This window comes from Cydia splendana, chromosome 3 (genome assembly GCF_910591565.1).
Source record: "Cydia splendana chromosome 3, ilCydSple1.2, whole genome shotgun sequence".
NCBI classification, from domain to species: Eukaryota; Metazoa; Arthropoda; class Insecta; order Lepidoptera; family Tortricidae; genus Cydia; species Cydia splendana.
The window spans coordinates 4,837,537-4,864,532 of NC_085962.1; the positions used below are offsets into that span (position 1 = coordinate 4,837,537).

The following is a 26,996-nucleotide window of genomic DNA, read 5'->3' on the forward strand; positions in this document are numbered from 1 at the left end:
GAATATTTAATGATGATTAATAATACGTATGTACTCGTACATTTATAGGCATATTATCTGGGATATTCAAGTAGGTAGGTACAATATCATGCTACTGGAGACTTATTGCTACCAGATATTGAACAAAAATTACAGAAATAGGTACTTACGTCATTATAATCTTACTTATGCGCGTTGATAGGAAAGTAGTGTTTGGAATATTTAATTATGATTAATAATACGTATATTTATAGGCAATTATCTGGAATAATCAGTAGGTAGGTACAATATCATCCTATTGGAGACAAGATTGGAATGTTTTTATTTGTACTACGTAGGGGTGGGGTACTACAGGATATCCTTAAACGCAATATAAAAACAACTTTACTTAATTATAATAATAAAACGCTGATTATTTTTGTTTACGCTTAAGTTACCCTGTATACTATAATTTAAGTAAAGAAGTATGCAGTATGTTAAGTGTGTAAACATAAGTACAAGACAAGACATTTTGCAGGTACTCAAAATACAAACATTTAGGAACTTATGGATATGTTTTCAGAGTAAAAAGTGAATATTTGAAAAATGATGCTACTGAAAGAATTGTAGGAAAAAAATATTATCCTGAAGGTCAAATATTAAAAATCTTGAATTATCATTAGTATAAATTAAATTACTACATTATAATTTTGTTCGATTATGACAATAAATAATTTAATACTTAGGTGGTAGAATTAACAATAATAAAATAGCCAATAATAACATTTATATTATGTAAAGTGTCATTCTATGGAACTTGCTAACTATGTAAACAAACCGCCATCGCTGACCATATTGAAATTGTCTCTGAATCATGAATTCACTAGTGACTTTTGTTTACATAGTTAGCAAATTCCATAGAATGTCACTTTATCGGCAGGAGAGTAGAGGTGGTCGCACAAACAGCTAGATAACATAGTGTTCATTGCAAAAAAGGTAATTAATGAAAAAATGGGTGAAAGCGAATTAAATATTTTTTTAAATACCTACATTTTGGTCATTTTTTCAAATGGGCTGTTGAACTTGTAATCAGTATGACAGAGTATACAATTTTAAAAACCCACTGTCATTACAATATGTGTGTTGTGTGCGTGAACTCTGGTGCCGATACCTGTTTAAATTAAGACATTCATAATAATCTCGTAAAAGCACCAATGTAGGTAAAAAACTTGAAAAAGGTTGAGACCGATACCTTCTCAGTATAAAGCCTTATTTATGGCTCATTTAGACGGTGCGAGAACTCGCATGCGAGTTTCATTACATTGCGGTATTTGATTGGTCGGCTGAATTAGATGTAAGTTACATCTAATTCAGCCGACCAATCATGTAACCAATAGTCCTCAATGTAACTAAAATCGCATACGAGTTCGCGCGCCGTTAAATCAGTCTTTAGACGATGCGAGAACTCGCATGCGAGTTTCATTGCGGTTTTTGATCGGTCGGTTGAATTGGACTTAACAAACAGTCCGCAACGTAACTAAAATCGCATGCGAGTTTGCGCGCCGTCTAAATCAGCCATAAAGTATGACGATTAATTCCTCAACTCTCTCCGTTGCCATATAGTGTCGGTCACTATATCGGGTATCGGGTCACGTGATTGAAAAAAAAAAACGCCGCCCATGGGCTTCGCACAGGAGCGTCGCGACAGTATCTCACGCGCGAGAGACTACATATAATAAATAATAGGTACCTGTCTTTTTGTAACTGTATTAATTAGATTAGCAGTTATCTCGCGGCGCGGCCGAGATACTGTCGCGGCGCTATTGTGCTAAGACTATTGAGCAGATAGAGGATTTTTAAAATCTGAAATGTTCGGTTATTTTTTCTCAACTTTTTTACCTAATTTAAGTACTACATCGATATACTTACCTACTTAAACCTAGAGGTTCTTGACATAAAATAAATTATGAAGAAGCACCAATTGGTAAATTATATTGTAAAAAATTATCTCCACTTTACCATAATATTACGTTTATTCGATAAATATATTCAGATAATAAATTAATAATATAGACCTCTCCATTCAAGCGAATATGAAGTAATCCAAAGAGTATAGTAAGTAATTAGGTAAAGTAATCACACGGTTGCCTATCAGTGTGATGACCGCATTATGCCTGCGGGCATTATGGGGACCTTTGAGCCACGTGCGATGCAGATGGGGTTATTTTAGGCTAAGTGTAGGTTGCCAGACATGGCCCGTCAAGCAAGACATAACCAGTAGACTCCAGGTGTTTGTAAACAAGTGTTTGCGGCGAATCGTAGGAGTCTACTGGCCACGGACCATCTCCAATGTTAAACTATGGGAACTGACTGGCCAAAACAATTTAGCTAAGGAGATACTTCTGCGGGAATGGCGCTGGATAGGACATGTTTTACGAAGGCCAAACAATCACCTATCCAAGCAAGGGCTGACCTGGAAAATTCCCGGAAAAAGAGGACAAGGTCGCCCACGTACCACCTGGAGGCGCGCAGTGGAAAAAGAGGCGGCATCAGTTGGCCTCGGCTGGGCGGAGCTGGAAGAGGCCGCGCTGGACCGCGAAGAATGGAAATCCCTTCTGAGAGCCCTATGTCCCTGATGAGGGATAACAGGATATCATCATCAAGTGTAGGTTAATTTTATATTGTAGGTACTTATTTATTATAGTATTTTTTCGTTAGGTACCAATTTTGGCATTTTTTTTAACATAATAATACCTATTAATTAATTTGAACGTGTGATATTTTGTAAGTAATTCGCCAGTAACTGGCCATCTGTTAGTAACTGGCCACCCTAAACTAAAAATGAATTCTATTCACCTATAAACAGAATTCGTTTTAGTCTAAGGTGGCTAGTTGTTGACGGCTGGCCAGTTATTGAAACCTTATACTAAAATGAATTCTGTTTATAGGTGAATATAATTCATTTTTAGTTAAGGGCGGCCAGTTATTGGCCGGTGGCCAGATACTGGCGAATTAACCTAATGTGGATAAATGATAAAAATATTTTGATTGTAATCTGCTTGTGGCACCCACAAAAAAAATGTTGTACTACATTCTAACATAATGTTACGTATTGAAATTATACTGTACGTATACTTAGCGCGACAGACTTGTTGGCCGCCGAATGGTGGAAGTAGATGTGCAAGACTTCACACCTTTTTGTAAAATTTTACCTTTTTACGTATTATTGTTTATGTTTTTTTTTATACTGTGGTTATCTATTTACTGATTGACAGATTAGCGTTGCCGGCAGTGACGGGTTTGCAGTCTTGGCCGCCCTAGGCCCCAGGCCTTGTAGTAAACCCTAGCCGCCCTTTTTCTCAGCACCCACCATATAGACTGCTGCCCTAGGCCCGGGTCTACTGTGCCTTAGGGCAAATCCGCCACTGGTTGCCGGTCTTTAAGATGGGAATACGCTCTTATCTTGAAGACTTGAAGGTCGTAACAGTCCGGAAATACTGCAGACGACATTTCATTCCGCAGTTAGATTAGGATAATATTCCACCTATCCAATTTCTTTGCCGGTCCCACATTGCGATACCATCCTCCAATTGAGGGGGGAATAAATCTTCTCGAGGTAGAGGTGTAGGGTTGGAGCCGGTGTAGCTTTATTTGACGTTCATAAGCGCATTGTAATATGCCTACTTGGATAATAAACTATCTTTATCTTTGTCCAGTATTGCGTCTCACATTTTGCTTAATGAGAGAGTGAGACGCAATGATATTGGACAAACAAATTGGACACGTGGAATACCCGCGTATTTCTAATTTCCTTCCTAAATTTTGTGTGGAGATTTAAGTCCATAAAGCAGTTGGCATCATGCCTTCCATACTGGTCGTCCGCGGCGTGAGCACCTCGTTGCAGAGGAAATTGAGCGGCATATCGACCAAGTTCCCTTGTATAAGGTCTATTTTCCTGTTCGCGAGCGCCGGGTCGCTGTGCCAGAGGGTATGCTTGTTCTCTTCTTGGTACTTTTTGAGTTCGGCGAACGAGTGGACGGCGTCGGTGGGGAGGCAGTGGAATACCTGTAAGAAGAGTTTTTGTAGTATAAAGGGTATCTTTATTCTTCAAAAACTGATGATAAAGTAATTACTACATTTAACATAAAAAAAAAAACAAATAAAGATGATAAAGAACTTGCATTCTATTAACAAGAGTGGCAAAGTATGTTGGAGCAAATTGTGAGTTTCCTCGTGTTGGCTGGCAGAATAGACTGTTCAATTATGATTTTGAATGATATGATTTTAAAGCTGAAGATTGCATTCCCTAAAGTCTCTTTAGGAGAGTATTTACATACAATAGTACAGATGTAGTGCATTAATTGTTTTCCATTCAATTCAGTCAACCTCAGTACTTTTTGTACCGAGACTGACTGAAAAAGCAAGACTAGTTCGTACGTTTCCGTGAAAATACGATGAAAAATTATTATGCACTGCAACTACTACTCTTAGAGAAGCCCTGCCACACGTGCCGGTAGAACTGCTCGGAGCACGGGTCGCCCAGGTTGATCTCCACCCGGTCCAGGTCCTCCTCCATGAGCCCCAGGTGCTCCCTGAAGAGACGCGTTCCCAACGCCCCACCACAGGGGGAGATTGGACCTACGTATTTAGTGTTTACGCCATTGGTAGTAGAAAAATGGATTATATCTATCACTTCAAACCTGAATGGTCGAGCACTGTGCTTCTACCGAGGAATTTCCTTCCGCGGCCGCTCCAGCTGTGGATTGTACTCCCAAAGGTCTCCTTATGTACAATAGTATCTCCATTGGACTGACCTCCTCGTAAACGTCGGTGTTCCTCTTAGAGAAGCCCTGCCACACGTGCCGGTAGAACTGCTCGGAGCACGGGTCGCCCAGGTTGATCTCCACCCGGCCCAGGTCCTCCTCCATGAGCCCCAGGTGCTCCCTGAAGAGACGCTTTCCCAACGCCCCACCACAGGGGAAGATTGGACCTACGTATTTAGTGTTTACGCCATTGGTAGTAGAAAAATGGATTATATCCATCACACCAGACCTATTCAGGTACCATTCGGTCGAGCACTGTGCACTTTCCGAGGAATTTCTTTCCGCGGCCGCTCCAGCTGTGGATTGTACTCCCAAAGGTCTCCTTATGTACAATAGTATCTCCATTGGACTGACCTCCTCGTAAACGTCGGTGTTCCTCTTAGAGAAGCCCTGCCACACGTGCCGGTAGAACTGCTCGGAGCACGGGTCGCCCAGGTTGATATCCACCCGGTCCAGGTCCTCCTCCATGAGCCCCAGGTGCTCCCTGAAGAGGCGCTTCCTGAGCGCGCCGGCCACGCGGCCGCAGGGGAAGGTTTGCCCGTTCATGGTGCCGTCGGTGAAGCTTTCATCCTGAGGACAAAGTTGGATATCAATATGGGGTTTTTAGGGGGTCCCTTTGTTTGACATAATTATTGAAAGTCATAATGTAATGATTGTCAGATTATCATTAGTCATAATTCTGAAACCGTTAACATTTCAGGATTTTCGTAGGGTTATCCTATAGATAGGTTAGGCTAGGTAAGGTTTGTTTTATGGCAATCCTGAAAAGTTACGCGTTTCTGAGAAAAACCAAATTATGACTAACGACAATGTGAACAAAGAATACATTAGGACTTAAAACTTTATGGGAAACAATAGAAACCCGTTTTTAGGGTTCCGTACCCAAAGGGTAAAAACGGGACCCTATTACTAAGACTAATGTTCGTCTATTTGTCTGTATGTCTGTCACCAGGCTGTATCTCACGAACCGTGATAGCTAGACAGCTAGAATGTTCACAGATGATATATTTCTGTTGCCGCTATAACAACAAATACTAAAAAGTACTTAACCCTCAGTGGGCGAGTCCGACTTGCACTTGTCGGTTTTTTTTTCCGTAGCCAAATTTTACGACGTCCAATGTGTATTTTGTCTTTTGCTTAATGAGAGAGTGAGATGCAATGACATTGGACAAAGATATTAGACAGATGGAATATCACTCTTACAGGAAGAACTATAATTTTAGCAGTCTATGCATGTTTCTATCGTGTGTCCCAACTATAAGGCTTCAAATTGAAATATTCTACGTAACGTATGTAGTTTTCTGTACCTTGTTTCTGTATCTTTTTTTCTGTTCAAAATTCAAATTCAAAATTCTTTATTTCATTAAAAACCATTACATATTTTTAACAATGGCTGGTGTCTCCCTGTAAGTTATTTACAAAATAACCTGTGCTGGGAGGCACCGCTCTTCCATATCTAATTTACAATTTATTTAGTATTATACTATTATTATATACTTAATTATTAGGTGTGTGTGCGAGAGTATGTGTGTGTGTGAGTGTGAGTGTGTGCTTGTGTGTCTTGGCTAGGCTACATATCCTAGCAAGTCTTCCACCTGATCGTAATTTTTATCTTCTAACCAGTTTGAACGGTAATGTTCCTAAAGGCGGTATCCATGGTTATATATGATCGCAGCTTCTAACCAATTTATTATCTTATTTTTTACATCGTATTGTAGCTTTGGGTATATATCTAGTGCTTTGATTAAAATATTGTATAGGTGCGAAGAACGTTTATTATATTGCCTATTAGCAAAAGTGGTGTTGGTTTTAGGTAGGTGCATGGCAATATCTTTCCTCCGTCTTGTCAAAAGATTGCGATCAAAAGTTGTGGTTTTATGCTTTCTCAGAACAGAGGTTAGTATATATAGTTTTCTAACAGTAAGCAACTTACACATTTAATATAGTTTATCAGTTGAGAACCACATCCTCTTAAAGTACATGATTTTGAGAAGACTACGCTGAGCTCTCTCTACGTCTATAAAACGAGTCTTAGCAGCGCCACCCCAAACAGGCAAACAATAGGTTAACACAGACTGAACCAACGATGTGTAGATTTCTTTTAAAAGGTCTCTACTGTGGCCATTGAGACCCGGAACGCTTCTTGGCCCCACATGTCTTAAATTTTTAAAAATCCAATTAAGCTTTCGTAAACGTAATATAACATATTCGAGATGTTGGTACCAAGACAGTCCCCGATCCACAAAAACACCCAGATATTTGGTGCTATCAACTTTTAGTATAGTGGGACAGGTTTGCTGGGAGCAGTTCAGTACATTCTTACAACAGCTATGTATTTTAATGTCAAAGCTATTAACAGGTTGTGTATTGCTGTATATACTATGACATATATAATTTGTTTTCGCAGTATTTAACGTAAGGATATTGTTCTTAAGCCATTCATTAATAATTTCAAGTCCAGTCTCCGTGTATTTCTGAACATCTTCCCATAAAGAACCTGTACCTTTTTTCTGTTCCTTTTTCGCGGTCCTTTTTTCTGTAACTTACCTGTAAAAGCACAGCGATCTCCGAATCCCTCGTCCCAACCATGGACCGGTCGTTAATATTCGCACTCCCGCATATAATAGTCTTGTCATCGGCTATCAGTAGTTTGGAGTGCACGTATATGAGCTCGGTGACCGGTTCGCCTTCGAGCGTGGAGTGTGTGCGGAGGCCGTGGACCGTGATGTATTGGGAGGGGTCCGACACGTCCGCTTCGTAGAGGCGCGTTAGGATGGCTTCTCGGCTCCTGGAAGATTGTGGGGTTTAGTGCGAAATATATACAGGTTGCAGGTATAGTACTATAGTGCTATAGTATATAGTATCGGCAGCAGAGTTGAGCACTAGCTTTTTTGCAGTTAGTTCTCTATTATGTAACTGTCATTCACCTTAACCACAGATTAATAAATAGTTACTACGTAACAGATACATCATTCCCAAACAAAAGCAAAAATACCTACGCTATAATAGCCTACAAAACCTTAGTAATAATACCTGCTGCTCAGGACAAGAAGAAATGTACCATAAGTACGCGCACAATGAGTCGAGACTGTGTTGGCCGCAGTGCGAGTCACGTGCCAACGCGTCCTCGTAAGAATGCGCTAGGGTTGTAGCTACCCTACCTATGATGATTATTGTAATAAAACGAATGTTGCGAATCAAATATGTTTTAGTTTTAATATAATGATTTATAATTTTTTCCCTTCTCGGAATTCTGTTATTAAAATTTTATAGTTGAAAATATCCTAAATCGCGTAAATAATTTTAATAAATATTCAGGAGCAAAGCAACGGTTTTTAAAAGTTGTAATACGGTGCTACCAGGCGGATTAATTATTACGTCGTCAAAATTATTTAAATACACTTTTTCTAACCCTTCAATATAATTATTAGACATTTCAGGTGGGACCTTTAGCCCGCCATAAAAAGATGAATCTTTATTATAGGCTTTTTCCTTTGTTTTTTGACTTTTTCACCCATCTACTGCACAATAATTACGTGGTTTCGGCATTTCGAAGCATAAGCGCGGGAAACGCGCGGTGCAATGCGGTGCGAGCGCTGAGGCGGGTGTTCGGCGGCCCTCTGTCGGTTGTATCGTCGACGATACGCCGAGCGGTAGGCATATAGCACCTGGCCTTGAGCGTGTGACGGAGGCCTGCCTTAACCCTCCTGTCGACACCTATATACCGATGCACAGAAGCCACACGAATGACTCAAGCTTACATGCGCATAAAAGCCGTAGCAGTCATTGATGGAACAGTTGGAATTGAAAATATGTTGCGCGAGAATACGGTAAAATATTGAATAAGTTTTCCGATAGGTTCACACGGCGTGGAACATACGGATGGATTTTTAAAAGGGACACTCAGGGCAGCTACTTGATCCCTTCCTGCTACGGGAATTTGGTCTTAGATCTTCCCTAAATTTGTAATTAACGGTTAAATTTGGCATTGACAGATTTTAAAATAAATCCCTCCCCTCTCGTTACCTGCAAATGCTCTGATAGTTCCAATGTATGACGGCATGAAGCGAAGTGCCCGAGGCCCCCCCCCCCCCCACCTCCCCCTCGAAGCCGGGCAGGAGCGGCATCACTTCAAACACTTGAAGTGTCTTTAGCAGGAGTTTAAGTTCAATAATGTCGACGGACTGATATGATGGTGGTATTGGCAAGTACCTGCAAATGATCTGATAGTTCCAGTGTGTGACGGCATGTAGCGAGGTGCCCGAGGGCCCCCCCACCTCCCCCTCGAAGCCGGGCAGCAGCGACATCACTTCAAACACTTGAAGTGTCTTTAGCAGGAGTTGTACTTTCAATACTGTCGACGGACTAATATGATGGTGGTATTGGCAAGTACCTGCAAATGCTCTGATAGTTCCAGTGTGTGACGGCATGTAGCGAGGTGCCCGAGGGCCCCCCCACCTCCCCCTCGAAGCCGGGCAGCAGCGACATCACTTCAAACACTTGAAGTGTCTTTAGCAGGAGTTGTACTTTCAATACTGTCGACGGACTAATATGATGGTGGTATTGGCAAGTACCTGCAAATGCTCTGATAGTTCCAGTGTGTGACGGCATGTAGCGAGGTGCCCGAGGGCCCCCCCACCTCCCCATCGAAGCCGGGCAGCAGCGACATCACTTCAAACACTTGAAGTGTCTTTAGCAGGAGTTGTACTTTCAATACTGTCGACGGACTAATATGATGGTGGTATTGGCAAGTACCTGCAAATGCTCTGATAGTTCCAGTGTGTGACGGCATGTAGCGAGGTGCCCGAGGGCCCCCCCACCTCCCCCTCGAAGCCGGGCAGCAGCGGCATCACCACGTACACGCGGAACGTCTCATTAGCGCGGTGCGCGCGCATTATTCGGTTAAACAACGCTTCCCCTATCTGTAATGGAAGAACATTTCTCAAAATTATAGTTTTCAGAGCCAGTATTTGGTTCTTCAGCGATTGACTTGTGCGCGACAATGTTAATAAAGAACTGATACTCAATGTAGATACAGTGATGGTATCCACGTACCTACGCTTCGTGAATGCTTTGGTCCACCGTGTCCGGGTCCAGATCCTGTAGGGAGGTGTCTAGATGTTGTATTTACCTGGTTTCTCACAGCCTGGCTGGTTCGCGACAATGTTATAAAGAACTGGTTCTCGATGTAGATGAAGTGCTGTGCCCGTGTGATGGTGTCCACGTAAGCTTCGTGAATGCTTTCCTCCACCGCGTCCGGATCCAGATCCTATAGGGAGGTGTCTAGATGTATTTTCCTGGTTCCTCACAGCCTGGCTGGTTCGCGACAAATGACGACAATGTTATAAAGAACTGGTTCTAGATGTCGATGTAGTGCTGTGCGCGTGTGATGGTGTCCACGTAAGCTTCGTGTATGCTTTGCTCCACCGTGTCAGGGTCCAGATCCTGTAGGGAGGTGTCTAGATGTTGTATTTACCTGGTTTCTCACGGCCTGGCTGGTTCGCGACAATGTTATAAAGAACTGGTTCTCGATGTAGATATAGTGCTGTGCCCGTGTGATGGTGTCCACGTAAGCTTCGTGTATGCTTTGCTCCACCGTGTCCGGGTCTAGGAATCCGCAGGACCAGCTCGACACGCTGCGTAGCACCTGAAAAGACAGTGTGCTTAAAAATACAGGTTTAGGACCCAAAATATTATTAGTATTAGAAGCCTATACGGTGTCCCACTGCTGGGCATAGGCCTCCGCCCTCGATTTCCATTCGTCTCTGTTTTGAGCAAATAAAAGTTTGAGAATTCAAGGGATAATGAGCTTAATTGCAACGGCAGTTATGATAATAAAATGACAATGAAACTTTGGTTGTCTTGAATACGCAACACCCCACCACTGGTGATTATATAACGGCGGGGAGTTTAATCGAGAACAATTATTTTTACACATATTTAATTACACAAACGGGTCTACCGCGATATAATTTCATTGTTTTTACCTTTAATTCCGACGTTTCAGCTGAGTTGCACCAGCTGTGGTCACGGAAAGACTGACGTCCCAACAAATGTCAACGGAACCAGCGGATATATCTTCGGACCAGTGTACGGATACTGTGAGTGTTGCGTGTCGTGCCGTGGACAATAAACATTAAACTTTAACGGGTAGCTGCAATTTCTTTGTCTACCCCGAACATTTTTATAAACTAATTTCGGGTAGTTTAGTGGTGTTTTATTAATATCTCCGTTGACATTTGTTGGGACGTCAGTCTTTCCGTGACCACAGCTGGTGCAACTCAGCTGAAACGTCGGAATTAAAGGTAAAAACAATGAAATTATATCGCGGTAGACCCGTTTGTGTAATTAAATATGTGTACAAAACGCGAGAGTTTAAAGTGTTATAATTATTTTTACATCAGTTATAAGAAATCAAGCATAGAATAAATTTAAAAGTGGAAAAGTTACTGTCTTGGGTGAGACTTGAACTCACGGCCTCTGGATCGATACTCCAGCTCTCTGCCATATCAGCCACCAAAACCTCATCCATAGCCAGCAAATCTTTCCACCATATGAGTCTAGGGGACCCTAGCGACATCTACCGTAAGAGCGTTACACTTCTTAAACGGCTACCGGAGTTCCAAGGCATATTGACAATCAATAGGGAGTATTACTGCAATGTTCTGCCGCCAGAGTGCAGCACTAATTTGTTTAGTAAACCATAGAGTAACTTATACATACTAGGCCTTAAACAGTTTTTTGACAAGTTTTCACTATGACATTGATGCACCAAGGCGGTTTGTTTACAGGTGGCCTACCGCGAAACGCGAAAATCGAAATTTCTTTATCTGCCTCTCTATCGATCGAATAAGCAAGAGTGATAGAGAGGCAGAAACCGAACTTTCAACTGTCGTGTTTCACGGTAGGCCATGTGACTGACCTAGTGACGCATGATGTGTCATTGATGATGTCAATGAGGTTTGTTTACTGTATGTGCTAGTGGTGCCACCTACGCAGAGCTTTGCCTAATATTCCCTATTCAAAAGGAGACTATATTATGTGAATTTAGGAGTAAAGATGTGGTTACCTGGCATGACATATTGTGTATGTCGGTGTTCAGATACTTTTCCAGCTCTGGCAACGGTTTGATCTCGGAGTACGTCTTTGGCAGAAGGTATGGGTAGCTCGCGGTTTGTCTAAAAAGAAGGTCTTAATTAACTTTAAATATGTGACGTTTTCAAGCAAAAGGTACCACATTGTCACTTACCATAAGGACGAAAATTGCTTGTATCTTTATACGAAAAACTTGTCAGAGCGTTTCTTATGGCAAGCGACAATGTGGTACCTTTTGCTTGAAAACGACTGGTTTTTTACCAATTATGCAAATATGCCAAAAACCAAGCACAAACAATATGCAAATAATTATTATATAATATGAGATTTGTGCGCTAATATATCATAGACTTACTAAGCTTACTATACTCGTAGTTACGGCCCGGCCACGACTTTGCGCGATCGGCGGCGACAATCATAGGTGGGAACGAAAGGTCCGATCGCTGTCTTGCTGATCTTGCTCCAATCTTGCCGCTGCCGCATGTTGCGCAATGTCGGCGCCGCGCGCCGGGCAGTTATTGTTATTCTATTGGCTATGTGCGAAGTGCGTGGTGGGGGAAAGCTAAGCGATCACAGCGCATGCCGTATCTCTCACTGCTGCTCAAGTGGTCACTGTACTACAACTCCGATGTCATGCCAAGGCATTTTGGACATTAAATTCTATACCACAAGGTTAACATTAGCTCACCTGGCCTTCTCTAGTTTAATAGCGTTCCATCGTTGTATGAAGTGCCTCGCTACGTCTCTCGCGGCCGCGCCTTGTACCATGACTCCGATGTCGTGCCACGGCATTCTGGGTGTTGAGTTGCGGTCCACAAGGTCTAAAATCGTGTTAAAATGTAGTTAGTTCGTATAGATTCTGTCTTGCTCTTTTGTTATTGCTGAATGAACGGAATACAGATCAATGAGGCACGTAAGTATAGATGTGAAATGTTATGTTTCTATACAATATAATAGTTATTTGTACAACAAGAGATCAAAGTTTGATATTTCTGCGAGTGCTTATTTTGAGTCCCGTGCAAGCGAAAGATTCTATAATAGATTCACGAGCGTAGCGAGTGAATCTAATTTAGAATCTTGAGCGTAGTAAGGGACTCAAAAGCGCACGAGATGTAAATAACTTTGATCTCGTGTAGTACACAAAATTTTTCACACCTTAGCAGTGAGAACATACCTGGTCTATTAGACAACTTGAAAAATGTAATCCTTCTTCGTTTCTTAATACCTATGCACTCATGTTTTCTTAAGATATAGAAACAATTAAGTTTAATTACCGCAATCTAACACAAAAACAAAACGTAATAATAAATTTCAGTAAAATAATATGGAAATAAAGAAACATCAACTGACACTTCAACCAACAACTTTTTTTTGTAAAAAAAGAACTTTGTAAGATACGGTCCGAATTGCGGATACGTACTATTTGTCAACTATAGTAGAAATTCTTAAAAGTAAAATAATTAATTTTGCGTGATAATCTGTGTATTTTTTGAGTTCATTATTTTAATTGTACAATAAAATACCTAAAATATAGTATTTTTATCAAATCTTAAACTTTATTTTAATTAAATAATTATTTAGAATTCATACTCGTATGGAGCTCGTACGTGGTTTGGAACGATGCGTTCTGAAGTTTTTCGGGGGTCTATTATAAACAGTCAATATACCGTTGAATGTCGTTTGAACTTTTTTTCGTCTGTTTCTTTTTGCTAACAGTGTGAAAGGGACAGAGATAATAGAACCCAAGTATTTCGAACTTGTATTAGACCCCGCATGTTGAAATGACATTTGACTATAAAGGTCACTTGAATGTCATTTTGTCTCACTCAGTGAGCAAAATCGCATTTTGCTCACTATTTTTAAGAAGCAAAGTACCCTTGTTCGAGCTGCTGAGGTGAAAAATTAATTAGTCTAAGTATGTGTGTGTCCCACTGCTGGGCAAAGGCCTCCCCTCTCCCTTTCCAAGCCTCCCTGTGTTGAGCAACCCCCGCCCCCCCGCAACCCCGCTGGAACGCATCCAAGTCGTTCCGCCATCTCTTTCTCGGTCTGCGTCTGCCACGACTACACCGGGGATGCCAGTTAGTGGCTATTTTGGCCCATCTGTCATCATGCATCCGGCAGACATAGGCTAATAAAAAGAAATTGGCTTACCAACAAAAGGCAGGTCCAGGCTATTGAAGTCCTTAACGATGAAGTTGGTGTAGTCCTTCCCTATCCACAGCTTGGAGTTGCCCTCGATGCCCTCCAGCTTGTCCTTGGTGCTCTCCGTGATCACTCGCCCCTCGACCACTTGCGCGAGCGGCGGCGGCTTGCTCACGATTTTGCTTCGAGTCACCATACCCTGGACAAATTAAAAACGTTATCTTATTGTACCTTTAAACGAGCAATTCTTGTATATTTATTTATATAATATATTTCGGGGATCTCGGAAACGGCTCTAACAATTTCGATGAAATTTGCTATATGGGGGTTTTCGCTGGCGAACAATCGATCTCTTTGGGAAAACGCGCATTTTTTAGTTTTTATATGTTTTATGTCCCAGATTATTTATAAAGTGAGGACGCCAAGCATTAATTTCGCGGTTAATGCCACTGTACGAGAGGGACAGCAATATAATTATGCGGGTACAATTGAGATGGGAAATGGCGTGTCAATGTGCGAAAGTCTTCGTGCTTAGCGTTCTTTAGACATATCCCTAAATTGCAAGCATTGGGCAAAACTTTTCTGCTTTTGAAGCGTTTACTTCTCATTTCTTCTGAGTAAGTGATACATTTTTTTTATACCACGTCAGTGGCAAACAAGCATACGGCCTGCCTGAGTTACCGTCACCTATGGACGCTTGCAAGTTGCAACACCATAATTAAAACACCACACACACTAAATATAAACACTCTGCATTTATTAGTTAGACTATCACGTCAATAACGAACATTATATCCGTACAGGGATGTCACATGCGCCATGCCAACCTTAGTGAGAAACTTCCTTGAACACTCGAGTGTCAAAAATATTATAATATTTTAATGTATGTTTATTTTATTGTTCATTTGATAATTCTTCAAGAAACGACAGCCACATATCCTTATTTGAAGTTAACTGTAAAAATATTGTAAGACCTGTGCACACACACGTCACGCAAGCGGTATGCCGTCTTTCATAAGGAACTAAATATTACAACGCGCTCGTGCGCGTCCACGCAGGCGGTGTGCACAGGCCTTGCCTGCAATTCCTACCTTCGTAGTTAACGCGTCCGTCAGCAGCACCTGATCATTCGACTGCGCATATTTCTCCGCTTTCTTCCTCTCCGAGTCATCAAACTCCCTCTCACTCCTTTCCTCCTCATAAGGCGGATACACTATACTCAATATATCTTTAGATCGCTCTGTTATTTTATTGAGCACGTTTCTCCTTTCTACTGGGCTGTCATCTTTGTCCGTCCGTGTGTTTGGGGTTATTAGTAGATGGTCGCCTGGTTGGAGTTGAGGTAGGTCCGGGTCGGGGGTGTTGGGATCGATGGTTGACTTTTCCACTTCTGTGGTTGCGATTTGGATGGTACTGGAAATAGAAGACATAAATATATCGATACCTTTGGGTTCAATTGGCGTAAAGGACATTTTGGCGAAAATTAATTATATACCATATAATGTATATATATATATGGTATATAACTAATTTTCGCCAAAATGTCCTTTACGCCAATTGAACCCAAAGGTATCGATATGTTTATGTGGTCAAGTGATGTTTCACATTCAAAGGAATTATAGCTCCGTGTATTATGCTTTAAAGTCGACGTATTATCGTTTAAAGTTGACGTTTGACAATTCCTTTACATAAAACGGCGCCATATCCTTCAGCTGTCAAGCTTCAGGGCACGATTTTTCCTTAGGCTTTATGCCTATTCTACAATCAATAACTCTTAGCTAGTTGTGACTTAATACAACGCCAGGCGGCTTAGCACGGTCGCGTTTTTATCCCTTGTCACCATGCCTGTCACGTTCTAACAAGTATGTAAGTGCGAAAGGGACGCGCATAGTGATAGTCGATAAAAATGGAACCGTGCTGAGCCCGCAGGAAAACAGTAAATGTAAGTACAGGCAGGTACAGGTATAACTTACTCATTTTTTTTACATATCTTATATATTTTTATTAATAACAAACAAAATGAAAACAAAAAACTAAACGTTAAAATAAAAACTAAAATATAACAAATCTTAAACTAAACTTATAAGCAAAAAATGCTTCCCAGGTCACCTTCATGCGTTATGGTGCCCAGAAGGCTGGCAGCGTTACCTTTTTGGATGGCCAGGCTTATCCTCTGGCCGAGGTAGCTGCCAGCCCTCCGGTCACCTGAGGTGTCAATGAGGCGCTGGAACATTTCCTTAAAGAAGGTTTTTGCGCCCCCACTTACTCATTGGCCCCAATGAAGATGTCCCTAGAGTGTTTGGCGAGCTCGAGGGTGACGTCACCACCGTTCTGAGTGTGGAACATGCCGCCGCCGGGACAGCTAGATGTTTTTTTGGTTTTAATGACGAAGTACTGACTAAATGCCAGTAAAACCGTAAAATATGTGTGTATAGGTATAACTTACTCATTGGCCCCAGTAATGATGTCCCTAGAGTGTTTGGCGAGCTCGAGCGTGACGTCACCGCCGTTCTGAGTGTGGAACATGCCGCCGCCGGGGGAGCTGGACGTTTTCTTCTTGGTTCTGATGGAGTACGAGGTCTGCGTGATGTTGCCTAGGTCTGTCAGCCTGGAAGATACAATTAGATAAGTTTTTTTTTTTTTTTTTTTTTTTTTTAGGCGGTATTTAGATATTTAATTTTAACTAATTTTAATTTGAGAAGGAGTAGCTAGATAAGTTATAATAATAAGTAATATCTTGAGAGATTCCTCTCTGCGGCGCTGATCGCCGGCACCCTAGGTTAGGTTTTTTATAATGTGTTTTATATGTATTTTTTATTGTTTTGTAAGTGTTTTTAGATTTTATTATTTTACTTTTATATTCATATTATAAATGATGTAGCCTAAGATATTAAATGAATAAAGGAATAATATCCAACATGATCTTTCTTTATTACCTACTTACGAACACGGAACTAATCACGTATAATTACTATAATTACTTTTTTAACGATTCAGAGCCATTGAGGTTTTCAAGGTCTTCATTTCAAAGAGACTAGTTCGATCTCGCTTACTGCAACAAATCTGTGTTTGTAACTTTGTAGTCGTCCCAACGCCCATAGCATAGGTCTATGCCGCCGCTCCGGTGTGCGAGCGGGACATCACTATATACGGGCATAGCGCTGCATCGCTCGCAACTGTACTAGAGTTACATCAAGAAGTCTGCAGCGATTTTGATAGCCCACGCCACGTCATAATTTACGTCATTATACGTCATAATTTTACAGAAGCTTGACGTTTAAAATAACACTAGCACTGCAAAGGTTATCATAATCGCTGTAGACTTCAAGAAAGGTCTAACTGCTGTAGTTCCAGACAAGACATCCTCCAGACTGAGCATAGTAGCTCTACCCCCTCTGCCACAATATACGGTAGTTTTACTCCATTTTCGAGTCGAAAGTGTCTTTGTGTGACGTCCGTGTCTTTGAACGGACCAATTTGCACGGGACCTCGCTCACCTCGTCCCCCGCACCCCAGTATTTTTGGCAGCATCGGTTTCATGAAATAATTGCTCTAAACTCCGTCTAGAGGATTCCTAGTCTATGGCTGTAGTCTAACTCTACTAACCTGTGTTTGTAGTCGTCCCACCGTCCGTAGCAGAGGTCGATCCCGCCGAGGAAGGCGACGCACTGGTCGACGACGACGATCTTCTCGTGGTGCGCCCAGAACAGGATCCCGCCGCGCGCGTGGTCTGGGTGACGGAAAACCTACGTTACCAACGTTCCAATTAACCTCTTGACTGCCACAATCTTAGAGAATATAACCAAACGGGGTGGTCATTAACAGGCGTTCCCCTCTGTCGAAAATGGGCGGCCAATGGTCAACCACATGTATGGACTGACGTTTATCTGACATGGCTATTTTTACGTTACGTATACATTTCATGTGCCCCTCCCCCGCAAAAAACGGCAGACTATTTTGTACCGAAAATTATAGACATGGCGTCTCCGTTTGGTTGGTTATATCCTCTAAGACCACAATGTTACGTAACTTACGATGGTAATTGACTAAATTGTGATAGTGCATTGTAAACTCTATTAAATCAGGGTGACGGCCAAAAGATTAACCGATTCATGGACACCGACATGTAAATACAAAAATAAACAAGTAACCGTCAAAAATATTTTTGATACACACTTTTATTGCCGACTGTACTTTTTTTCCTTTGCATGTCTATCAAGTACTTCTCAAGACCTTTTAAATGAGCCTAAACTCAATGTGTTTATGTTTTTCCATCGAAGAGTTCCTTTGGCTACCTTCCGACTGCATCATCAAATCAGCTCCATGTTAGCATATTATTGCATTGTCATCGGAAATATGGAAATATGCGAAATTTCAGCTCAATCAGACACCCGGAAGTGGTTCAAATTTAAGTTACAAGATTTGAAGCACCATAGGTACAAAGAGATATAGGTTATAATATAACGTATATTATACGCAGTGAAGCTAAATAAAAGTGTGTAAAAAAACGAATTTCTTATGTCAAACTAGCACTTCAATATTACTTTATACCGACTCAATTTCGCATCGATACAATTCGAAAGGTCAAATTAATAGTCACCTTAATATTTTCGCTGGCCAATCTGCTCTTGCTGTAAAAACTGTTGATGCCGAGCGCCATCCCCACTTCCTTGTACAGCAGTATGAAGATCTTTACGCCTTGGGCCTGAAATAAAATTGATCGTTAATACATTAAATGCGCGTAAAAATCTCGAGTGCGTAATGATCCACTCGTAAAATGTACTTTTGCAAAATACGTACAGTCGAGTGTAAAAATATGGATGCACACATCATACTCAAAAATATATCCCATAGCTCTTATGTCAGCGAATTAAGAACTATGGGACATATTTTTGAGTAAGTTGTATGCACCCATATTTTTACACTTGACTGTACCATGGGCTAGATGTGAATAAATAATGTTTTTTTTTTTCATTTACAAAATATATTGTGTTTTGAAAGACTCCCCGTGTGTCCGAGTATCTTTTGCAAATTGTCTTCCGCAAAATGTCCAATCCAAACCCGCTATAACTTTCTAATCTGCTCTGATTTATCACTCCGTATTATCTTTTAGAGAGATCCATGGTTTCAGCAATTGCGGATGTATTGAAAACGAATCGCGAAATTTATACACTGATTTGTTTACATCAATCCTACCGCAGACTGCGCCAGTAAGGCCCACTTGCACCATTCCACTAACCCGGAGTTAAGCAGTTAAACCGTTAACCAAGTGTCAAATTGTACTGGTAACCATGGAAACTCCAGATTTTACCGGTTAACCGCGAGGTTAGTGAATGGTGCAAGTGGACCTAAAGTGTTTAAATATCGAAGCACTCACCGCTTCTCTCTTAGATGTTTCCTGTTTAGAGCAGGCCTCATCATATTCCAATTTTAAATAAATAAATAAATAAAATAAATATATATCAATTTCTGGACTGAGCCACCAATCCGTGATATAGATTTCTTCTTTAGCGAGCTCCATATCTTCTGCGACTGTAGTTGTATGGAAAACAGACCCGATAGGTTCAACATTGATTTACTTACATAGATCCTACTGTGGACTGCGCCAGTCACATTGGACATATTCACTGAATTCACCCCTTTTCTGATGAATATATACTATCTGGTGTCCAATAATCTCCAGTGCAGGCCTATTCATGTACGCGGTGGTGGAATGACATCGATCCCAGTGCGCCCTCACGAACGGCAAAGTGGGTGAAACGCCGGAGTGGGTTTAGGGGGTAGGGCCAAATTCTCCCCCCTTCTCGCCAAGAGGGTTAAGGAGCGGCGAAACCACACACCGTGCGTAAATGCATTCCCACTCCGTCAAAAAAAAGGCCTATTCATGTATATCTCTAGACTGAAATGCCGATCAGCGATGAAGATTTATTCTTTAGCGAGCTTTATATCTTCTGCGACTGTTCAATATTGATTTACTTACGTGGATCCTACCGCGGACTGCGCCAGTTAGTTTTGATATATTTACTGAACTCACCGCTTTCCTCTTTAGTAAAGTATCCAGCCTCCAATAGTTCCCGTTAAGAGCAGGCCTCTTCATATATATCTCTGGACTGAGCCACCAGTCGGCGATGAATATTTCTTCTTTGGCAAGCTCCATAGCTTCGGCGACGGCGGCCAAGTAGGGTGAGCCGTCCACGAAAGTGCCGACGGGCGTGGCGGCGCGCGGCGGCGCGAACGAATGGTGGACGTTTGGATGTGTGAACTCACGAGCTATGAAAATAAAATAGCATTACCAGAGACCGCAAAATATCTTAGGTTAACTATAAACACTTGGTCGTCTGGAGAGGATGGGAGAGGGTCGTGCTGTGAGAAAAGCGTATGTGGGGCACTCGGGTGGACGAAGCCCTAAAAGACCTGTCCGCCCTCGGAACCCAACTGGCGTGAAGTGGCGCAGAATAGGGCTGAGTGGCGCTCTCTTGTGTCGGAGACTAAGCTCCTTTGTGGTCACTGAACCAGTGAAGTATGTAAGTAAGTAACTATAAACACTAGAATATTGCGTTAAACATTGAGGGTGCAATTAAAGATTAAAATATAATTACCAGTCTGATTGGCGACCGCCTTGAGGTACTGCATCCACTCCTTGCTCTTCCGTTTAGTCCAACATTTGATGACCATCTGCCGGCTCTGGTTCAGGATCTGCAGGCCATGGTTCAGACCGGTGGAGTACATGCCGCTTGAGACTTCGAAACTGTAAAATATAGCCACAGTCAGCACCGGTCACTAAGCGGGCGAGTTGTTCAAAATTATCTAGTAACGATTTTAATTCGAGCGCATTAACATAATGTTGAATACAGTTGTAGTTGCATAATTATTTTCCATCGTTTTTTCACGGAAACGTACGAACGTGGCTTGCTATTTCAGTCAGTCTCGGTAGGTACAAAAAGTACTGAGGTTGAGTGAAGAAGCATGATAAATACTAACGTTTCCGAGAAAATACTAGTACGATGGAAAACAATTATGTGTAAAGTTTGTTTTAAAAAAGTCATTTTTGACAGAATCTTATAATAGAATAGTCGATTTCGTTAGTTCAAAATACATAATTATGTGTATTAACATTAACTCTACACATTTTATGATATGTATTAGTTTATGTAATGCATGGATATTATTGCTCGAGGAACATGATGCTCGTTTGAAATGTTAAAAACTGTTATTCGATAATTATGAACAAATCCATGAAATAATACGAGACCGACTTGAAAGTTTAAACCAACAAATGTTAAAAATATTAGCACATGGCTGGTCCGGAAACTATACTCACATTTCATTGAGCTGCATGGAATAAAAATAACAAATCGTTATTACAGTTTACAACTATGTATGTAAAGCATATTTCTTTTCCTATACTTTATTCCAGATATATTAGACAGAAGTAAAAATGGTTCTTTGTAGCGTATTTTTAGGATATCGTTCAATAAGTAACATTATTTCTCAATTATAAGTCCCCAATCTGCATTCGGCTAGCGTGGGGACTATAGCCCAAGCCCTCTCGCGCATGAGAGGAGGCCTGTGCCCAGCAGGGGGACGTATATAGGCTGAATTATTATTATATATTATACGCTATAAACCTAGTTCTAAATTAATACCCAATTTATCCACCAATCATTTTACCACCTTATTCATAAACGTCTACTAAAGTTGACAATCCGATAATAATCGTTTGTCCCTTTCCATCATACCAATACGTCGGAAAGGGACAAACGATTATTATCGGCTTGTCAACATTAGTAGACGTTTATGAATAAGGTGGTAAAATGGTAGACTTTTGGTAAAGTGGATCTGATGAAGACCACATAATGATGGCATACTGTTCTGTGAAGTCGGACTTTTTAACCTTAGTTGGTACTTTAATTTTTTTAAGTTTATTGTACTCACCCCTGGTCGAACAGCATGACGGCCTTGACGGACCCGTCGCTGGGCCGCAGGTACCCGAAGAACGTGTCCTTGACGAACAACCACCGCTCCTGCCATTTCGCGCACACCAGACCCGTGCAGAAGTAATTACATCTGCAATAACATACTTATTGAACTCTTTGAACACCAAAGACCAATGGCTGATTTGCCCTAAGGCACAGTAGGGCGGCGAGATATTAGGGGCGGCAAATTGTGACAAAAAATCGCTGAAGTTAATATTTATTTATTTTATTATAGGATGTATGACGTGAAAGCGGTGGTGGCCGAGTGGATATGACGTCCGACTTTCAATCCGGAGGTCGCGGGTTCAAACCCCGGCTCGTACCAATGAGTTTTTCGGAACTTATGTACGAAATATCATTTGATATTTACCAGTCGCTTCTCGTTGAAGGAAAACATCGTGAGGAAACCTGCATACATCAGCGAAGAAATTCAAAGGTGTATGTGAACTCCCCAATCCGCATTGGGCTAGCATGGGGACTATAGCCCAAGCCCTCTCGCGCATGAGAGGAGGCCTGTGCCCAGCAGTGGGACGTATATAGGCTGAATTATTATTATATATGATGTATTGTAATGTAATGTAAAGAATCAACTGATGCTCTCGGATAGAGCCCAATATCAACCTTCGTGGATCCTACAAGGTTCACGATGACGCGCCGCACACGATAGGCGTGGCGTTCAAAGGGTTAAGACAGAGTCACAGAGGCCACTGGGATACAAATTAATTGACACAGTAAGCTCAATAAAGCTTTAAGGTTATCTTTCCTCGCAGGGAAAAGTGTGGCCTCATTGTCATGCCTTCTTGCCCTTGCTCCAATATGAACAACAGAGAGAAATTACTGTCTTTCTCACCTGACACACACAGCCGCTCCTAGTAAGCCGAAGCAGTTACACCCAGCTTGACCGGGTTGGGTAGAACCGGTGCGCTTCAGCACCATCCCTTCTTTACCCTTACATCCAAACTCTGATATGAATGACAGGTTTGACACTTCGAGGAATTTAACCTGTTGATAGATCATTATTGTTGAATATACAATAGCTTGGAAAACTAAACAAACATACGTACTCTAGTAAATAATTACGAGTATAGGGATTTTCACGTAAATTTGATTGATTGAAAACTGCTTTTCGAGAGGATGAAAAATCAATGTATGAACCATAATTTCCCATCTACCGAGATGCTCAGAATTAGATGTTACTTTTATTTTCATCAATCTAATATGCACCAATGTCAGTTTATTCAATTGTCAATATTACTTTAGTAATGTTTAGTAATGTAAGATGTAATAGCTTAAGCTTACCGTCTCGTGATGATTCCTATAAATAGAAATATTGAGTAAATTGTATAAATATTCTTCTAGCTGCTTCATTCTTAGCTGGATTCCCTCGTATGTGACCATCACCTCTGGCTTCTTCGGAAATCTGAAATGGAGGTATTTTTTATTACAAGCTTTTTATTAACTTGCAATGTACCTATGTAAGTATAAATGTAACTATGTTTGTACGGGTCAAATCTTGGAAGTTAAATTTGACACACTTCCCGACTTCCAATGAAGCTGAAAATTAGCATACATAAGTCAGGTGACAATGCAATATTATGGTACCATCGAGCTGATCTGATAATGGAGACAGGAGATGGCATGAACTCTATGATAAAACATTTTTAGAATTGTCTCTAATGAGTATTAGTTGCCTGTAAAAAGGAAAGTACAGTCAGCGATAAAAGCTTGTACCAAAAATGAAATTTTTGCTAAAAACATTTATTTTAACTTTTGTAATCATGTTGGTTATACGTCTGTTAGCCACGTACTATAAAATAAAATAAAACAGTTCTTACCTGGGCAACGCGCCTTTTCTTTTTTTCGGCCGCGCCATTTTCTTCGACTGACTTCGTGGTAAGGCCTCCAGAGCAACCTTAAAATAATACAAACTAAAATTATTTACAATTGGACAATACAGAAAAGTACGAATGGTTTACTTACCGCCGCTATGTAAACGAATGTTGGTAATGTTACATGTGAAGCTGGTGTGGGTGGCATAGGCTACATTTTAAAATGGCTTTGAAAGATGACGTTTTTTAAAGAAAAAAAACAACGGGTTGCACTCCGGGAGTGCCGGCAGAAGTGAAAACTCAATGACATTGTAATAGTTTTTCGATCAGGTCACGTGTCCGTCTTGCGAATTTTCAATTTGTCGAATCTGTCGGTCACGGGACCTGTCGCGAGTTTAACATTTTTTCCCCATCAGCACAGCGCCGCTAAAGAAATTTTCACTTCAAAAAACCGTAGTTGGGTTAGTCTTTCCAAAAGGTTTGTTTGTCTGTGGTGTTACCTTTTCAGCCCTTTCCTCGTCGTGGAGCGTCTTGGTGGGAAAGGGGATGTCGAGCGTCAGTTGCTGGGGCAGGTATAGTATAAATTTTCTCAAATAATTTGGCTTTTGGTAAGTAAAAATCAAGCGTAAAAATCATTTGAGAAAATGCTTACTATGTATATACAATGTGTTTGCAGCGTTACCTTCTCAGCCTTCTCCTCGTCGTTGAGCGTGTTCTTGAAGCTGGCGCGGCGCGACTTGTGCGTCTTGGTGGGGAAGGGGATGTCGAGCGACGCGCGGTACAGCGTCAGCTGCTGGTGCAGGTACAGTATGTGCTTGTAGCGCTTGCGGACCGTCCATGAGAAGTCGCCGTGTTGGAGGTTTATTGTGTATCTGTGGAAGAATATCCTTTAGGCGCAAAATTTGACAGCTCCGTACAACTGACAGGCTGATATCGTCCGGCGAACTGGTAATCTGTGGGCCCCTTATGCCTATGTATGTCTATTAAAGCTCGTCCAGACGGGATGATGAAATTTACAATATGATCAGAAACAAATTGGCGTCAATCTCATTTAGCGTCCACACGTATTTGCAAGCCAATATCTTTCTATTTCATTTTTGCGTCCACGCCAGACGAATCAGGATAAAATTGACAATTTAATCAGATTGGGTGATAAATGTTTTAGTGTTTATGCCTTCTAACAAGTACATAAATACGTTATTTTAAGACACAGATAAAGCTCGTAGGGCGTTTATGAAAATGGATCGGGACACCGTAATCACAGTGACATGGCACATACGTTTGACCGGTGTGGTCGCGTCCATAGAAGCGCTATGTAAACACTCAGTGGCGGATTTGCAGTATTTGCCGCCCTACTCGCCCTAGGCCCCAGGCCCTATAGCCGCCCCTTTCGCAGCACCCATCATATTGACTATCGTTTTAAGTTATTTCTTGTCATCATCAGCGAATTGTTTGTCACAATTTGCCGCCCCTAATTTTTTAACGCCCTAGACCCGGGCCTACTGGGCCTTAGGGCAAATCCGCCACTGTAAACACTTCTTGCGATTTTAATGCAGCTCAATTTACGGGGCATCAGCGTATTTTAAACAACGGCGTGGCCGTTAAAAAAATCTAGATAAAAAAAGTATTATGACGCATAACTATAACGCAATGAGTCATTACATTACGCCCGATATATGCAACTCGATAACCCCAGCTAATTAAAACATTAGATACGATAACGATTATCACTATTTATTTATTTTTTATTTTGTTCCCGCACTTAAAACCCCGATGTATGACAATAACTAATAGAGCATGCATGTTTTACCTGACCAGTAATCTCGAGCACATTGCATACTTAAATGATGACTAACTATACAGTGGCTCATCAAACCAATTACCTTAAATGAACTAGTGTTCAATGTTTTCAGTAAATTGACCACATACCTATCTGTTAATAGATTTCAACCTTAGAGTTTCGAGTTAAGGTTCAAATTAAATTGGACTTTTGCGAAATGTGACCCGGCTTCAAATGAATCACCAAACTTAACTAATTGGAATATTTAGTATATTTTTTGGGAAACCCCTGATTGGTGCGGCCTGGAAAAGGGTTAATGATTAGTCTGTGGTAATTATATAGTAATACTTGGTAATACGTAATCTGACCGAGCTATTGATTTTCTACAGGAAAACACAGTTACGTCAGTGGGGAGACACTCCTGACTTCGGGCAAACTCGGCTCCGTTCGGTTCAGCATTGCTCCGAGCAATTATTAGGGTTGACACAACTTGACGTCCCTGTGCGTGCACGATCACAGATAAGATAATGACTTGAATTTTGACAAACCCTAAATAGCCAAAAGGGATAGTGCCATAAGTTGGAAAGGGATATCATGATTCGACCCTGAATCGCTGTCATTCTGCGGTTTTGTAGGAAGTGTCCTTTCTACGGTAGTACTATTACTTATTCTGTGGTTACCTGGCAGCAGTGGCCTCGTCAATCGTATATCAATTTTAACCTTATTACCATGGTTTAAGGTATAGTGTAAACAAAACTTTGACGCATAGGCGATAATGAATGAAGGAAAATACTCACAAATTAGGGTTTAGTAGATGTGTAGTCACGCTGCGTTCGTTCTCTTCTATTCTGACCTTTATTTCCACGCCGGGAATGAACACTTTCCTGTGCACCGAGTTGAACTTGATCGGTGGGTCATGGACGGTTTTGTATGGCACGGAATTGGATTGTGTGGCTGAAACAAGATTTCAAACTTTTATTAAATTGATAAAAATAATATTAAAATTTCAATTTTCACATTGTAATTAATCGATAAACTATTTTATTTATTTATGTAAACTTTAGTGCACAAAAGAAAACTTATCGTACAAAAGGCGGACTTAATGCTTGAAGGTATTCTCTACCAGTCAGTTTATGTGTTGTCCGGTAAGACAGTTAGTAACATAGTTTGTTAGAAGAATTTTATACCACGTTGTATTTATTAACATTAATAACGTGTGGTTAATTTAAATGCCATGGCCCATATGTGGTTAATTTAAATGCCATGAAATCAGAGTTTAAGTTCATGAGATACACCCTGGTGACGGACAGACAGACGGACATAGGAGGCTTAGTAATAGCAAAGGTAATAGGGTCCCGTTTTTACCCTTTGGGTACGAAACCCTAAAAACTAT

General features: G+C 41.1%; 1 protein-coding gene across 1 annotated transcript in view; it reads right to left on the bottom strand.

Annotated features, from left to right (window-relative positions):
* Nucleotides 1-3,284: 3,284 nt before the first annotated feature.
* Nucleotides 3,285-26,996, bottom strand: part of LOC134806447 (phospholipase D1) — a 31,077-nt gene continuing 7,365 nt past the window's right edge. Inside the window, exons 3-22 of the mRNA XM_063779727.1 lie at nt 26,401-26,557; nt 24,506-24,695; nt 23,830-23,906; nt 23,294-23,414; nt 22,845-22,996; nt 21,954-22,085; nt 20,618-20,766; nt 20,053-20,288; nt 18,619-18,723; nt 17,625-17,764; nt 16,465-16,626; nt 15,110-15,431; nt 14,028-14,217; nt 12,565-12,697; nt 11,851-11,959; nt 10,258-10,428; nt 9,537-9,703; nt 7,329-7,569; nt 5,136-5,351; nt 3,285-4,023 (exon numbers count right to left, since the gene is read on the bottom strand). Coding sequence (XP_063635797.1) covers nt 3,793-4,023; nt 5,136-5,351; nt 7,329-7,569; nt 9,537-9,703; nt 10,258-10,428; nt 11,851-11,959; nt 12,565-12,697; nt 14,028-14,217; nt 15,110-15,431; nt 16,465-16,626; nt 17,625-17,764; nt 18,619-18,723; nt 20,053-20,288; nt 20,618-20,766; nt 21,954-22,085; nt 22,845-22,996; nt 23,294-23,414; nt 23,830-23,906; nt 24,506-24,695; nt 26,401-26,557 — 3,401 coding nt within the window. The 3' untranslated portion in view covers nt 3,285-3,792. The remainder of the gene's footprint in view (nt 4,024-5,135; nt 5,352-7,328; nt 7,570-9,536; nt 9,704-10,257; nt 10,429-11,850; nt 11,960-12,564; nt 12,698-14,027; nt 14,218-15,109; nt 15,432-16,464; nt 16,627-17,624; nt 17,765-18,618; nt 18,724-20,052; nt 20,289-20,617; nt 20,767-21,953; nt 22,086-22,844; nt 22,997-23,293; nt 23,415-23,829; nt 23,907-24,505; nt 24,696-26,400; nt 26,558-26,996) is intronic.